Source organism: Notolabrus celidotus, chromosome 18 (assembly GCF_009762535.1).
Source record: "Notolabrus celidotus isolate fNotCel1 chromosome 18, fNotCel1.pri, whole genome shotgun sequence".
NCBI classification, from domain to species: domain Eukaryota; kingdom Metazoa; phylum Chordata; class Actinopteri; order Labriformes; family Labridae; genus Notolabrus; species Notolabrus celidotus.
In genome coordinates, this window is record NC_048289.1 from 15,870,393 (window position 1) to 15,885,237 (window position 14,845).

A 14,845-nucleotide genomic window follows, 5' to 3' on the forward strand; every position below is an offset into this window, starting at 1 on the left:
CTGACAACATTGTTTGGTTTTGCAGGAAGAGTCAGAAGTTTGGTGAATGTAGTTTGAAAATTGGGTTTTCAATCAATCAATCAATCAATCAATCAATCAATCAATCAATCAATCAATCAATCAATCAATCAATCTTTATTTGTATAGCGCCAAATCACAACAAGCGTCATCTCAATACGCTTTTACAAACATAGGAGGTCTAGACCACTCTATGTCAATATATATCTAATCTATCAGAATATATATCTAAAAAAGAAATGTTTTGTGCTTATAGTGTTGAGAAAAGCTTGGTGGATGTCAAGAAATGTGTTTTAGCAATTGAGAAATACTGTAATGTCGTAGTGTTTTCTGAATTGCGGTTGTGTTTTGCACTTCAGGGCCACCGTACAGAAGTGACGAAGATGGGAAGAAACGATGACGTATGTTGGAATGACGCAATGTCCCAGCGCCTGGCAACAACCCGCACCGAGTGATTCATTCTGAAGTCTGAGAGATGGCTTAGCTAGCCTGCTAATTCACTAAAAGTTAACCATGAATGTGACTCGGATGAATTTAAAAAAATCTAATTTAGGCTAGTGTTCTTCCCTTTTTATGATATACAACCATCCAAGCATGAAGTTGCTCCACAAAGACATTGAAAAAGATAATGCCGGGTGAGTGACTGTTAGCATGTTAGCAAGCTAATCAGCATGCTATGTAGCAGCTGACTGTACATGTGTCAAGTAAATCGTGGTAAATGTTCATCTGTGATTTACAGACCCATACTCAAGCAGATACGCACATAGTTTTGGATTATAAATGATCCCTCTTTATTTTTGAGTATCGACACAAGGTGCACGGAGCACAGCTACATGAGCATAGATTATATCTCTTAAGATATAATCTGTAGATGAACACTCAAACCCTGTGGCTTTATTAACTTCTATTTGTGTAAATTATGTATATTACAGTAATACGGACCTAAGTGATTAACACTTAATGTACTGTAGACAATACAGCATTCATCACTGACACAAATAACAACTGGCTTGTTGATGTCATGCTCTTCTTCAGTCAGGTGACTCTGATGCCAGAGGAGGCCGAGGATATGTGGCACACCTACAACCTGCTGCAAGTGGGGGACAGCCTGAGAGCCTCCACTATCAGGTCACCAGTAACACATGTCAAAAACAGCTGTGGTGCACACCTTACTGTCACACTGTTTCCCAGCACAGCAGAGAGAGAGATTTAGAACTTTGTTATATTGGGAGAAAGCAATGCAGTATCTTTTTGGTCCTTACTTTGTCAGTCCTTACATTTTCCATTAGTTGAAAGGGTTTTAATCTACCGCCCTGTCACGTTGTACATTTGTATAGTGTTAAGCTAATGCCACTCAAGGTTTAGGTTCCATCCACGTACGTTAAAACCCCTGATCAGGTTTAATAGTAACACAACCCATTTACTCAGCTACACAAGTTGAATGTGTTGTAACTTATTTGAGCTGAAATTAAGAGTTGCAACATAAAACTCTGTTTACACAGTACTTCTGCTTTTGCAAGAGTACAAATTCTATACTCTGTTTTCGTGCCATTAAAGCCTAAAAATACTTCAAATGGCATTGATCATTGTTTGAATCATGATCATTTTTATTAACATCTGTAGTTTATTAAATGTCTGTAGAAGTAATTCAGCTGTTGTTTTACTTGATGCCTTGCTCTCACATAAATACGAGTATATAATTTAATATCTTCATTTATTAAGCAAAGCAAATAGTCCAGTTTAGCTAGGCTATAGGTTTGTTAATGAAATCAACTTTTTCTTTTTTCTTTGCATTTTTGAAGATTATTACATGCAGTTAGTCAAATGAAGAAAAAAGAAAGGATAAAAAAAGACAGATGGATAAAGTATACAACAACCAATGAAAAGGATAATAATGATAACAATAATAATACCAACAACAATAATAATAATAATAATAATAATAATAATAATAATAATAATAATAATAATAGGAATAGTAATATTAAATAAAAGTAAAATAACAATAATTAATTTTTAAGGGTTTCTTAATCATTGTTTTGTTTTTTCTTTCTCTCTCTCTTTCTGTTTGTGTTTTGGTCTATAGATTTGACTTATTTAACAAGTGCCCTGTGGAAGTTAAGTCCATGTCTCATTTCTGCTGGAAGATAACAAAGTTCTAAATTTCACTGTTCCATGTCCCCTTAGGAAGGTGCAGACAGAGTCCCAGACCGGCAGTGTTGGCAGCTCCAGAGTTCGGACCACGCTGACCTTAAGTGTGGAGTCTATTGACTTTGACTCCCAGGCCTGCCAGCTGAGAGTAAAGGGCACTAACATAGTGGAGAACCAGTATGTCAAGGTCTGAATTTTCTACACAATCTGAAAGTTTTAGTTATTTCATTTATGAGATGTTTCATATTGACAAAAAAATTACACAAAGCAATTCAAGGATCATTTAGAGATCCCTACACTTACAACTTGTGTCTGACATCAAGCTAGTTCTACACTATATTCTTATTGTGTCATCACCCTGTCATAAAGTATATTTTGTCCCAGTGTAAACTCATGTGTGATGGATAAAGTAGTTATGATGATGTTCTCTGCTCTTCCTCAGATGGGGGCTTACCACACTATTGAGCTTGAGCTCAACAGAAAGTTCACTCTCGCTAAAAAGAGCTGGGACAGTGTCGTGTTGGACAGAATTGGTAAGCTGTTTCAACACATTTTACAAACTGGGTTGATAGAGGATTGATGTTTGTGTGACCATCTACATGCAGCTTTCTTCACTGTCTTTTAATACTGGGTTGACCACTGCGATATTTGGAAATAAAAGAGTTCTGCTGAGTAGATTTTAGAGAATTTAGAGATTAGATGTTGGCTGCTTTTGTTTTAGCTTTCTTTTTTTTTTTTAATTCCAGCTACAGCCTGCCGGGTGTTGCTTTAACTGCAGCTAGTTGAAACACCAACAATCATGAGTCAGATGAATTATTTTAAGAGCTGATTAGCACTGTGTTGCCTGACTGACAGGATGACACTCTAGCTGGTTGTCTTTTACATAAAAGAGCACAGTGCTTTGATGTTAATTTATTAACGGTGCCAACAAAGAGAGATAGTTGCCATGGGAACCGAATAGGGAGAATAACTGACAGATGGGTTCATGTTTTGAAGGAGTGGAGGTCCATTGAGTCATAGCTGCCTCAGTATGAAGTGGTTTTGTAAATCTGCAGCAGTAAACCAGCGACAGGCACCAAGTACTGATTTCTTTACAATGAAAACACAAATAGTAGTAACGAAGGTTAACGGAAATGTTTGATGCTTTGATATTTTACGTGATGTAAATGATACAACCTGTGTTATTTTTACATTAGATAGAATCGAAAGGTGCCAAAGCGTTTGAAAAAGGCAGATCTACAAAGACAGATCTTTTAACCCAAAGGTACTGCAAGCGACAGAGAGAGAGAGAGCAACAGTGGTTAGGCTTCATAGAGATGAAGTAAAGAGAGCAAGCACAGCTAAAACAGTGAAAACAGGAAATAAGAGGCTATGTATCAGTGTGTCACATGACTTCTTCTGAACTAGCACTGTTTGCAGTGTGGCAAAAAAAAAAAAAAAAGATGCCCTTGAGTTTAATTTTTGTTGTCGTGGTATGTAAACAAGTATATCATTTGTTTTTTATTGTTTTCAACACTGATCACGGGTTTCTTGTTGCTCTTCAGAGCAGGCATGTGATGCGACCCAGAAGGCCGACGTAGCAGCCGTGGTGATGCAGGAGGGTCTGGCCAACCTGGTGCTGGTGACCCCAGCTATGACTCTGCTCCGTGCCAAAGTGGAGCTGACCATTCCTCGCAAGAGACGGGGGAGCTGCACCCAGCACGAGAAGGTAAGGAAGAGCTCTCTGGAACTATGTATTTATTGAACTTAGATAAAAGGAAGAGGGTGCGTTATTTCAAGTATGAATGACGTCAGAGGAGAAATCATATTTCTCATTTAGTGAGGCAGTTACAAGATGCCAGAGTCCCTCAGTGTGGGTGTTTTAGTATGTAGTCTCACATTTCTTTCTGTTTGCAGGCGCTTGAGCGGTTCTATGAGGCCGTCATGCAGGCGATTCTTCGCCACATCAACTTTGACGGTAGTGCTGCTGTTTACATTGTCACACTCACACTAACACTCACGCTCACCTGCATACACACACATTGTATGTTCCTGTTTTGTGTGGCATGCTTCTCTCTTTTTTATCTGTTGTTCCCATTCTGGTCATTTTATTGCATTTTTAGTACATGCTCTTTGCTTGTTCCCTCTTTTGTTTTAGTATAAACTGATATCAGAGTAATATGATTTCATTCATATAAATCACACGTGTATAAGTTGGATTTTGTACTCTTGCCTAGTGGTGAAATGCATCCTGATAGCCAGTCCAGGGTTTGTGCGAGACCAGTTTATGACCTACCTCTTCAAAGAGGCTGTGCGACAGGATAACAAGATCCTGCTGGAGAATCGACCCAAATTCATAGTGGTCCACTCGTCATCAGGTCACAAGTACTCCCTCAAAGGTACAAACTGGTGCAGGCTACTAGAATAAACTAAACTATGACACCTAAAATCAAACCAGAAGTTGACATATTATAGAAACATTTGTTTTTCATTGCAGAAATCCTCACCGATCCCACTGTGACAAGCAGGCTTTCTGATACCAAGGTGACTATGCATGCTGTGGTCGTCTGCTGATCATCCTCTTAATAAAGGTCGAAAAACGAAACTAACTGGTTTTCTATTCAGGCAGCAGGAGAGGTGAAGGCCTTGGAGGAATTCTATAAGATGCTGCAGCACGAGCCCGACAGAGCCTTCTACGGGTGAGTGATGATGCACCAGGACACAGCAATAATCACAGAGTCTGCATGTACTCATGATGATTATAAGCAACCTTTGTATCCTTACAGACTGGCACATGTGGAGAAAGCTGCTGACGCCCTCGCCATCGACACCTTGTTGATAAGTGATAAGTTATTCAGGTACATGCTGTTTGCCTCTTTTGGGTTTTAGTTACTGGTTTCAAATGCACATTGAAATTGTACGCTGTGCTTGGTTGACGCTGAAAATCATGTCTACAGAATCAGATGAAAACCACACACTTAGAGGCTTTCCTCAGAATCTATTCACACATTACTTCATCAATTCCTGCAACTCACCTGGAACCATACATGTATATCTTTACACGCTCTGTGGGTCTCTGTGTTTCCCTCCAGACATCAGGATGTTGCAACGAGGAGCCGCTATGTCCGGTTGGTGGACAATGTCAGAGACAATGGCGGCAATGTCAGGTATTTGATGTTTTTTTGAATGATGTTTTATCTTTTAATGTGCAGGAATATCCTCTCTAAAGCAAACAGCTAATAACTTTTTTTTTTCATGCAGAATATTCTCAAGCCTTCATGTGTCTGGTGAACGTAAGTTATATCTACATTTTTGTTGATTCAGATGAAAAAGACATTGAGATTTTACAGATATATAGTATAACTGTCACAGTAGTAGCTTATAGATTAAAGATACTCTAAAGAGTGATGAAATAAAAGAGAAAAATGTTCCTTTCACACTGTCCCCCATCATATTGCATTATAAGTAACCCCAAGCCATAAAAGGTGTTGCATATACTTTGATCCTCACTAGGATGTTCTGAAGCAATTGATACCCCAGTTGTTTAAACAGAAATGTAAATTCTGGCTGACTAGAAGAAACTTTCAACCTAATTTAGTTGACACAGCCAAACAGAGGATCCTAGAGTCTGTTGGGAAACAATGTCAAATAGGTTTGCCAAGTGTGACCACCATTAGCAGAGCTAGCACCACCAGCCTTCAGTCTCTCTCTTTTGAGGTACAATATCCAAGTTTAGAGCTTCTTCTAATGCTATGACACAATTTCTATCACTAGTTTTTACAGTTTCTTGTTAGAATGTCATTGAATAAAAGCACTTATGAAGCATACAGAGCATTTTTTACTTTTTTCATACTGTGTATAAGAGCGTTCTATTCCCCCCCACTGCAAAAAAAAGGTGGCAGTGGACACAGCACCTTAATGTTCACTTGCCTATGCTCATTATGCACTGTAGGCTGTGTTAAGGTAACCAGACACAGCCTACATACAACTTTCTCTCTGCAAATACTGAGCCGTGCTATGAGATATCAATTGCAATCTGTGTTGAGAGAGAGCATTATAGCATTATGGCATTTGCCAGCCCAGAACCGAAGGCTACGGTCCAGGGGTCTCATTTATAAAGGAGTGCGTAGAATCCCTACTAAAAGTATACGTACTCTGAAAACCCGGAAATGGCGTGCGCCAAAAATACGTCTGATTTACAGTTGTGCTCATAAGTTTACATACCCTGGCAGAATTTATGGTTTCTTGGGTAGTTTCTGTTGTCTTTATGATATAAAAAAGAGTAAACACAGTTGTTTGATAAAAATTTTGATTCACCCAACCACTAACCAGGAGTGAAAAAAAAAGTTTTTCTCTTATCATTCATATTCTCTGTAAAATGGCCAAAAAATCACAAATTCTGCCAGGGTATGTAAACTTATGAGCACAGCTGTATAAAACCGTTCGCACACAAACTTTACGCAATGTTCCGTTTATAAATCACAAACCACCTGGAGATATGCGCACGTAGTTCAGCCTCGTAATCCGCCATTTTCGCGCCCACATTCAACCATATACGGTCAATGCAAAGCACTTTATGAATGAACATGCATAAAATGAGCCGGAAGATCAAAGGTTCTCACGTTGAATCACGGCAACAACAGAGAGGAAGACGGAGAAAATATTGTTTCTGACACACAAATCGTGTGTCAGAAGCACGGTCCTCATGAATGAAGCAGAGGTCAGAGAGCACTTATTGTTTGTTTCTTACAGCCGGAGGGACACTAAAATAAAATATATATACACACATATATATATATATATATATATATATATACACATATATACATCGAGTGACTCCACGTCGCTGTAGCATTCATGTATCCTTCAGCAGTGCCAGAGCATCCATCATTCATCATTACGCACAGGTCTCACTGCATTGTTTTACAGGACACACACTTTTTATTTTACATCACAGAGAGCTCACGTCCTTAAGCGATCTCCCTCTCTGATATTATCTGACAGAAGTTTGATTTGTGAATATAAGTTTTAATGTGCTGGTTTCATCACGGGCAGCTTAGCCTGTGCTTTGACTGATTGAGAGGTTATGTAGGATAATAACTGAGAACCGGTCATGGCTTTACTCCACACTTCTCTCATTAACACAGTAATCACGAGCAGGTGATGAAGATGTGATCAGTGTGTGAGGCAGCTGTCACCGTGTCTCTGGACTCCGTGTCTGTCGTACAGCAGTCTTCATTAATAGTATAACTACACTTAGTGACTCTGCACGGCGTTAGAAACATTGAAAACTTGACTGTCACTTTGCTTCGCGGCTGATTTACGTCTTCTGATGTCTTTGGTTTTAACTCCCGACGAACACGTTAGGATACGGTCCGTGTGTTTTCTCTACACTGTGGATGTAATGTGACAGTGAGACCAAGCTGGTTAAATATTTGATGTTTGATATTTTAATGACAGCTTATTGGAAACGACTCACCACAGACACATACAAATGGAATATGAAGATTTTAGTGATGATGGTGACGCGGATCTGTTAATGTTGTTATTCAATGAAACGAAATGTGTGAAAGGCATTAAAATATAATATGACTTCAGTTCTCCCTCTCACCAACTGCGTCGCTGATTCCTTCTGCCTCTAAAATGTACATACGCCTTGGTCAGAGTTTGCTTACCAGTAGGTACATTTTCCCGTCAAGTTTTTTTTTTTATAAATCACAAACTTGGCGTGAAAACTAGCGTACGCCAGTTTCAGGCCTTGTTTTGTGCGTAAGCAACGTTTATCAATGAGACCCTAGGTGAGTGGTGAGTGGCTGTGCTCCTGGTAAGACACAACATATGACCGGCATTTTAGGCCTGCATTAGTAATACAAAAAAAACACCTAGTTATTCTGGTGCTTACTAGCGAGGGTGGCAATATTTAATGGTGTAGTTGACTTGACACACACATCCACAATCCTCAAGGCCTTTGTTTCAAAATTAATTAAAAACCTTATTTATTACAAACTATTGTTTAATTAAATTCTTAGGAGCTTATAGTCTTCTTCTTTGTTGATTTTGTTGGTGTATTTCTTTTTCCCTTTGCTCATCACTACCATTAGCTGTCGTTCAGCAGAATAATGAGCACTGCTTGGCACATGCAGGATACACTCAAAAACAGCAACCAACTGTTTCTGTAGAGTTTGCTACATAAATAACAGAAATGTTCTATCAGGACTGAGCTGTAAATGTTTGATGATCGTTTCTGTGAAAGGAGTTTATTGGTGTCAGTTATTGCTAAGTGTGCTGAATTGACACCAATAAATTCTTGGCTCTCTCCAATCATTGATTCGGGCTCTGCCTGTCTCTGATAGATAACAGTCAGAAACAGTTTGTTTACCATATTTGTTGCCGTCTTTGTACTGTCAAGTTTTGATTTATTCTCCACCTTCTCCTCAGAACTGACTCAGCTGAGCGGGGTGGCTGCCCTTTTGCGGTTTCCCATCGCCGACCTATCAGAGCCTGAGGATGACAGCAGCTCAGACGAAGACTGATCCACAAACTGTAGCAGGGAGAACTCTTGTTGTGAGAAATGAAAAGGAAGGTCGTCCAGCGATAACACAGGAATGCATTGACTCAGTGTGTCATAAAACAATTAAGCTGCTGTGTTATGGTCAACCCATTGCATCTCTGCAGAAACTTAACCATTTACCATATCTACTCTACAAAATCATTTCCTTGAAGTGACCGTCATTTGATGCAGTTTTTCAGTGCTTTGGTGCTTTTGGCTTGAAGGTGGGTGAAGTTCATTAGAATGCCAAGAAACAGGAATGTAACATTTGTTGCCAAGTCCAAATAAAAACTGTAAAAGTTTGACTCTTGTTGAGCAATAGAACATACACATTTTTTCCTCAAATGTATTATATTTCTCTTTCAAATAAACTGGAGCATTGACCCACTCTAATATTGCACTTTTTTCACACTTCCATCATACATCAAGTCAAGTACATCAATAAACACAAGTTTAAGATGGTTATAAAAAAATATAGACTTTATTACATACAATATATTTATACATTTTCAAATCTATTTTCTGTAATGGGTAATGCGACCCAATACTACTGTATTTCAGCAAACTGAAAATCAAGTATGCTCAGGATTTTTTATTTGAAATTTTTATACTGGAGGACCACAATTAGAGCATTAAGCTCCTCCTGTTTCTGCACTGGCAAAATGTCAAATTGCAAACTTCCCTTTCAGCAGCTAGGACTAAAGTGCATTTTAAAACCACTCTGCTTTTTACACCTAAACCGCTTCGCTATCAATGTAGTCCTGAGTGCATCGTGGGTGTGTGGTTGATACACTTGGCATCACTCAGTAGAACACTGGTAGGTCTTAATCCAGGCTAAATCCTCCAGTGTTCCCCAGTGCAGGTAGATAATCGAGCAAATGACCATAACATGCATGATCTGGTGGCTGTTTCCCCAGTTATCGAAGTAGCCAGGGACGAAGCGCTCTGGGATTTGGATAATGTTGACCAATCCACCCACAACAGCTAGGGTGTCCATGATGACGAAGAGGCGCAGGGAGTTGGGGCTGCCCACCCCGCTGCCGAAAACCCGGAACAGGAAGAGGCTAAAGCGGAACAGGGCCTGCCACACAAACGCTCTTAGGCGCAGGACGTTAGTGCGGGCCGTTGTGGCACAGTAGATGCCCCAGGTAGACAGGAGGATGTAGGCCAGCAGGGCAGTCTGTCTAAGGATGGGGTAGCAAAGAAGGGTGATGTGGATGATGGGGAGTGCCCCTGGTGAAAAGAGGGAATTCACATCAGTGAAAAGGCAGCATTTATTTGAAAACAAGTTAAATAAAATTGACCTGCTTGGTGCCTGAGTTTAGTTTAGACAAGACTTACACTCAGTCTTTGCTGTGAAACACTACCAAAACTTGTCTCCCTAATACTCTAACACAGGCACTGAAACTTTATTTTGGTGAGCTGCACGTGTGAACGCAAATAGCAGAATCATCAAACCCCAGTGTTTTGATCTCTTGATAATTTAAAACTGTAGGTATGGGAGTTAGATCAAAAATTGTGAAATGGTCAAGCAAGCTGATTGGGGAGTCACAGCTATATCCAGAAGCCCTGTATACCGGACGGTTCCAGAGGATGGCTAGTTCAATTTTAAGCAGTGACTCCCTTCCTTTAAACCTTGAATATCAGCTCCTCCCATCTGGACGGACGTATAAGGTCCCGGCATGCTCAACCAAGGGATATAAAAGCAGCTTTGTTCCAGTAGCCATCAGTTACACAAACAAGTCACAGTAATACAGCATGATTCTCTATAAACAAGTTCTTCACTATTTCTTAAGTATTGATGGACCTTTTTATCTTGTTTTTTTTACTGGTGGCACTTTCTTTCTCTTATCTTGTTTCTATCATGTTTTTATTGACCAATGATTGATTTTATGTCTATCTTGTTTTTATTGATTTTGTTCTTATTGATTGCTCATTTCCTGTTTTTATTGTTTTTATTCAGGGTTACCTCTTAAGCATTAAGCACTTTGTCACTGTTGTTTGTCATGTATTGTCTTGTGCTGTTTGTTGTTTTGATGTTAAAAGGAGGCTGACTCACTGCAAACAAAATCTACCTACAGGTACGAATAAAGTAACCTTGAGCCTTAGATGGCTTTTATGCCAATAGTCAGTTAGCTTAGCATAACAAAAAGACTTGGAAACAGCTCAGTGGTTAGCTTAGCATAGCATAAAGGTAGGCCCTGTTGAAAATAACCAAAAGAAAACCTTTTTTTTCAACTTAAGGTAGCATCTTTGTGTAGTTATTAGTGCTGGGCGATACCACACTTTTATGATTCGATACGATACCGAATACTTATTTGGCAATTTATTCTATACCCGATACCGATGCCAATACTTTCAGTGATTTAAAAATAATAATAAAAAGCAACGCTTGAAAGACAACTCCCATAGCAAATACTGTTTTTCTTTAACAACTTGAATATGCAAATCCTTTGGTGACCTTTTTTTAAACAATGAAATAAATTTAGAAAAACACATAAATAATAAATAATTAACATCCTTTATTTAAATTATCTGAGTGGAAAGCTTAAAACAGCTTCTTCGGTACAAAACTTTGGAGTAAGTTACCCTAAAAGAATCAGAGGTGACACATGCGCTTTTATTTCGCATAATTAGTATCGATATTTTATTAGAGTAATCGATACTCAAATGAGTAGTGTGTGGGAATCGATATATCGATCCCACAGAATCGATACGATTCCACTAGTAGTCAGGGCTGGTAGCTGAACTACCAACCTGCCTGTATGCTCTCTGCCTTACAGTCTTCAACAAGCTAACGCTATGTAAGCTAGTTGCAGAGAAATGTAGTTTGATAACAACCACGGACTGCACTCCTCTCCAAATCCTCTCTTTTGGACTTATCCTTCAGTGAGGAAGACTGTGTTCACTTGCTAAAGCAATCTAGTTAGTTGCACAAACATTGCAGACAATAGTTATCTGATACAGTTGGTAGGAACAACCATGACCTGCGCATCACTCTCAACATACTCTATCCCTCAGCAAAAGGAGTATGTTAAGTTCTTTAGACACTTTTCTGGACACTGCCAAATTAGCTCTTTTTTCAAAGCTGCCACCCCAAGCTTTGATTAGTGAGCTATAGAGCTGCTGATAGGACTTCTTTACTAGCTTAAACCAGAGCTTAAAACAGAGCTAGGTTTCGCTAGGCTAGCTATTTCTTGTCTTCATACTAAGCTAACAGTCCCCTGGCTTAATTGTAATATTGCAGGGACCGGGATCTGTGGTTTTGATTCTTACATCTACCTCAAGCAAAGAAAGCAAATTACTGTACACCCACAAAATTATGGGGCGCCGTTTGTAAAGTTGTGCACACTGAAAAAAACAGCAACATGTCTCCACATTTAGCTCCAAAATGTCATAAAAATGTAGAGTGAATTTTTAAGTCACTTTTTTATCACATTTAAAGGAATAGTTGTGATCTTATTCACATTTAACATTGTTGTGAAAATATATATTAAGTTAAAATCATTGTTAAATCCAAATGCTAAATATAAATATTAAATATAAATATAAATGTTCAACGATAAATCCAAATGCTAAATCTAAATCTAAATGTTAAATATAAATGTAAATGTTCAACAATAAATATACATTTTAAATATAAATTTAATGTTAAATATATATCTAAATGTTCAACGATAAATCTAAATGTTAAATATAAATCAAAATGTTAAATATAAATATAAATGTTACATATAAATATAAATGTTAAATGTAAAATCTAAATTTTAAATTCTGCTCCGTGATCCTAAATATTTAGATGATATGCAAATTCAAACTGCTGCATATCAGCTAAATATTTAGGATCGCAGAACAACATTTAACATTTATATTCAACATTTAGATTTAGATTTAAGATTTATATTTATATTTCAATTTTTTATTTATATTTATATTATATTTAACATTTAGATTTATCGTTGAACATTTAGATTTATCGTTGAACATTTAGATATACATTTAACATTTATATTTATGTTTAGCATTTATATTTATATTTAACATTTATATTTAATATTTAGATTTATATTTAACATTTAGATTTATCATTGAACATTAAGATTTATTGTTGAACATTTAGATTTATATTTAACATTTAGATTTATATTTAGCATTTTGATTTAACAAAATTTTAACTTAATATACTTTTCACAACAAAATTAAATGTGAAGAAGATCACAAATATTTCTCTAAATGTGATAAAAAAAGTGACTTTAAAAAATTCACTCTACATTGTGCACAACATTACAAACGTTGCCCCATACAAAATACTCAACATTTATTTAAGATAGCAATGTCTAAATATCTTTTGAGTACTCCCAATGAAAAAGCATTTTATACAGATTTGTGATATGCTTTTGAAAACATGAGACTTTTGACTTAAAACAAAAAATATATGTTTAAATTGAAGCAACAACACTGGAAAAAGCACAGAGACACACTTTTCACTCAAGGTCACCTTACTAGCTTTTTTCCTACACAGGTGAGGAAGTTGGCTCAATTAGCCTATGTCCTTAAATAACCACTGAGCCAACTCACTGCCCAGATCAAGACTGCAAGGTGTGGTTCAAAGCCCCTCACAAAGCAAGTGAGTAATCTCTAAGTAGAGTGTAATTTGTTAGACTAATGTGTTGAAAAGTGAAGATGTTGCAAACAGGGACTAATCTAACAATTTAGACAGAAAACAGAAAGGCCTCTGAGCATCAACAACCTACCGAGGGTGTTAACCAGGCAGACCCCGAACATGTCCAGGGAGAGGAGAGTGTCGTACACATGCTCTCCTCCCACATGGTTCATGAACACATGGTAGACCACTGAGCCTATGGTGGGGGAGAGGCAGGCCAGGTAGTGGACCACACAAATCCAGATGCTGTCCACCTCCTCCCAGGGGATACTGAAAGGCAGCAGCACCAAGAAAAGGAAAAAAGGGATGCCTGAGGTCACCGAAGATCAGGAGAAGAAGGAGCAGAAAATTAGAGAAATGAGATGCAGGAAGAAAATGAGATAGGATTGCCACCTGGGGTGAGTGAAGTTAATGTTTGTAGGATTGATTCTTATGTAGTAGTTTTGACTTCTCTTGTATTGTAAACAGGTGCATAAAACTGTGTGGAACATGTTGAGGAATTAAGAAGTCTGATAGTGCTTCCTGTTTGTTTCTGCGCCAGGAACCATGTGAAATTTATAGCATTTGGCTACAAGTTCCTGGGCAGCGATCCACAGATTTTACTCTAACACTTCCTCTTAGGAAGTGTTAGCCTTAATGAACTTAACAGATATCCAAGGAGAAAATGGAGTGCGGAGGTTAGCTTTGAAAGTTAAAGGCTATGCAGCTTTAAACTCCTCATGCAGAGCTACATGTCCATCTTTGCATGTATTTTAAACTAATGCAAAGTGTGTAACCCTCATATCAAAGTCACTCATGTAAAGTACATTTGTTCTTCATAATTTTGCATCGGCTTGCTATCTGTGCAATCCAGGCTGCTTTTCCCATTATGATGTGCTTGAGCACTTAGAGCTGAAAAGTGTCACACACCTTTCAAAGACCTAATTACCTGAAGGTTATTTCCAGGACAGGGATTCCCAGGGCAGATTACAGCTAATACCCCATATCCTCATTACACACTCTTGTCAAGTATGCCGGTTACGGGCCATAAGTGAGAGTAGTTGATATCTGCTTCCTATTTTTTGTGCATCCCCTGAATAGGTTAAAAGGGTTACAAGGTAAGGAAAATGTGCTACCAGAAATCAGCCTGCTATATGACTTAATGTACTCCAATAGTCTCCAAAGTTACTTAAGAATAATCCTGAAGAAGGAATAGAAATGCAGAGCTACTATCAAGACTCACCATGTGTGTAGATGTTCCCCAGCTCATTGTGCATGTAAAATAAGCTGCTGATGCATTCCTGAGCTGTGCACACCGGCCGGTAACCTGTCAGAACATATTTGTTGAACTGAAGATGCGATGGGGTCTTTGCAAACTCCAGCAGCCGTGGCTCTCTGTAAAGCACCATCACTTCTTCCCGCCGGATGCACTCACATTTAGTCAAAAGTTCAGGTTCCTCAACATTTCCATCCTAATAGCCACGCTCAGAGGACACCCGGGCACG

General features: G+C 38.3%; 2 protein-coding genes across 2 annotated transcripts; one reads left to right on the forward strand and one right to left on the reverse strand.

Moving 5' to 3' along the window:
• The first annotated feature begins 402 nt into the window (after positions 1-402).
• Positions 403-9,086, forward strand: pelo (pelota mRNA surveillance and ribosome rescue factor). The gene is made up of 13 exons (XM_034707905.1): positions 403-653; positions 1,054-1,146; positions 2,206-2,356; positions 2,612-2,702; positions 3,714-3,877; positions 4,066-4,126; positions 4,386-4,547; positions 4,646-4,692; positions 4,774-4,847; positions 4,935-5,006; positions 5,241-5,315; positions 5,410-5,441; positions 8,587-9,086. The coding sequence occupies exons 1-13, from the start codon at positions 592-594 to the stop codon at positions 8,679-8,681; spliced, it is 1,179 nt and encodes a 392-aa protein (XP_034563796.1). The 5' UTR covers positions 403-591; the 3' UTR covers positions 8,682-9,086.
• Positions 9,087-9,226: 140 nt separating this feature from the next.
• LOC117830510 (progestin and adipoQ receptor family member 4) lies at positions 9,227-14,749 on the reverse strand. The gene is made up of 3 exons (XM_034708655.1): positions 14,584-14,749; positions 13,453-13,671; positions 9,227-9,931 (listed from the first exon to the last, which is right to left on the reverse strand). Exons 1-3 carry the CDS (start codon positions 14,747-14,749, stop codon positions 9,498-9,500), a joined length of 819 nt encoding a protein of 272 aa, XP_034564546.1. The 3' UTR covers positions 9,227-9,497.
• Between the last annotated feature and the right edge of the window lie 96 nt (positions 14,750-14,845).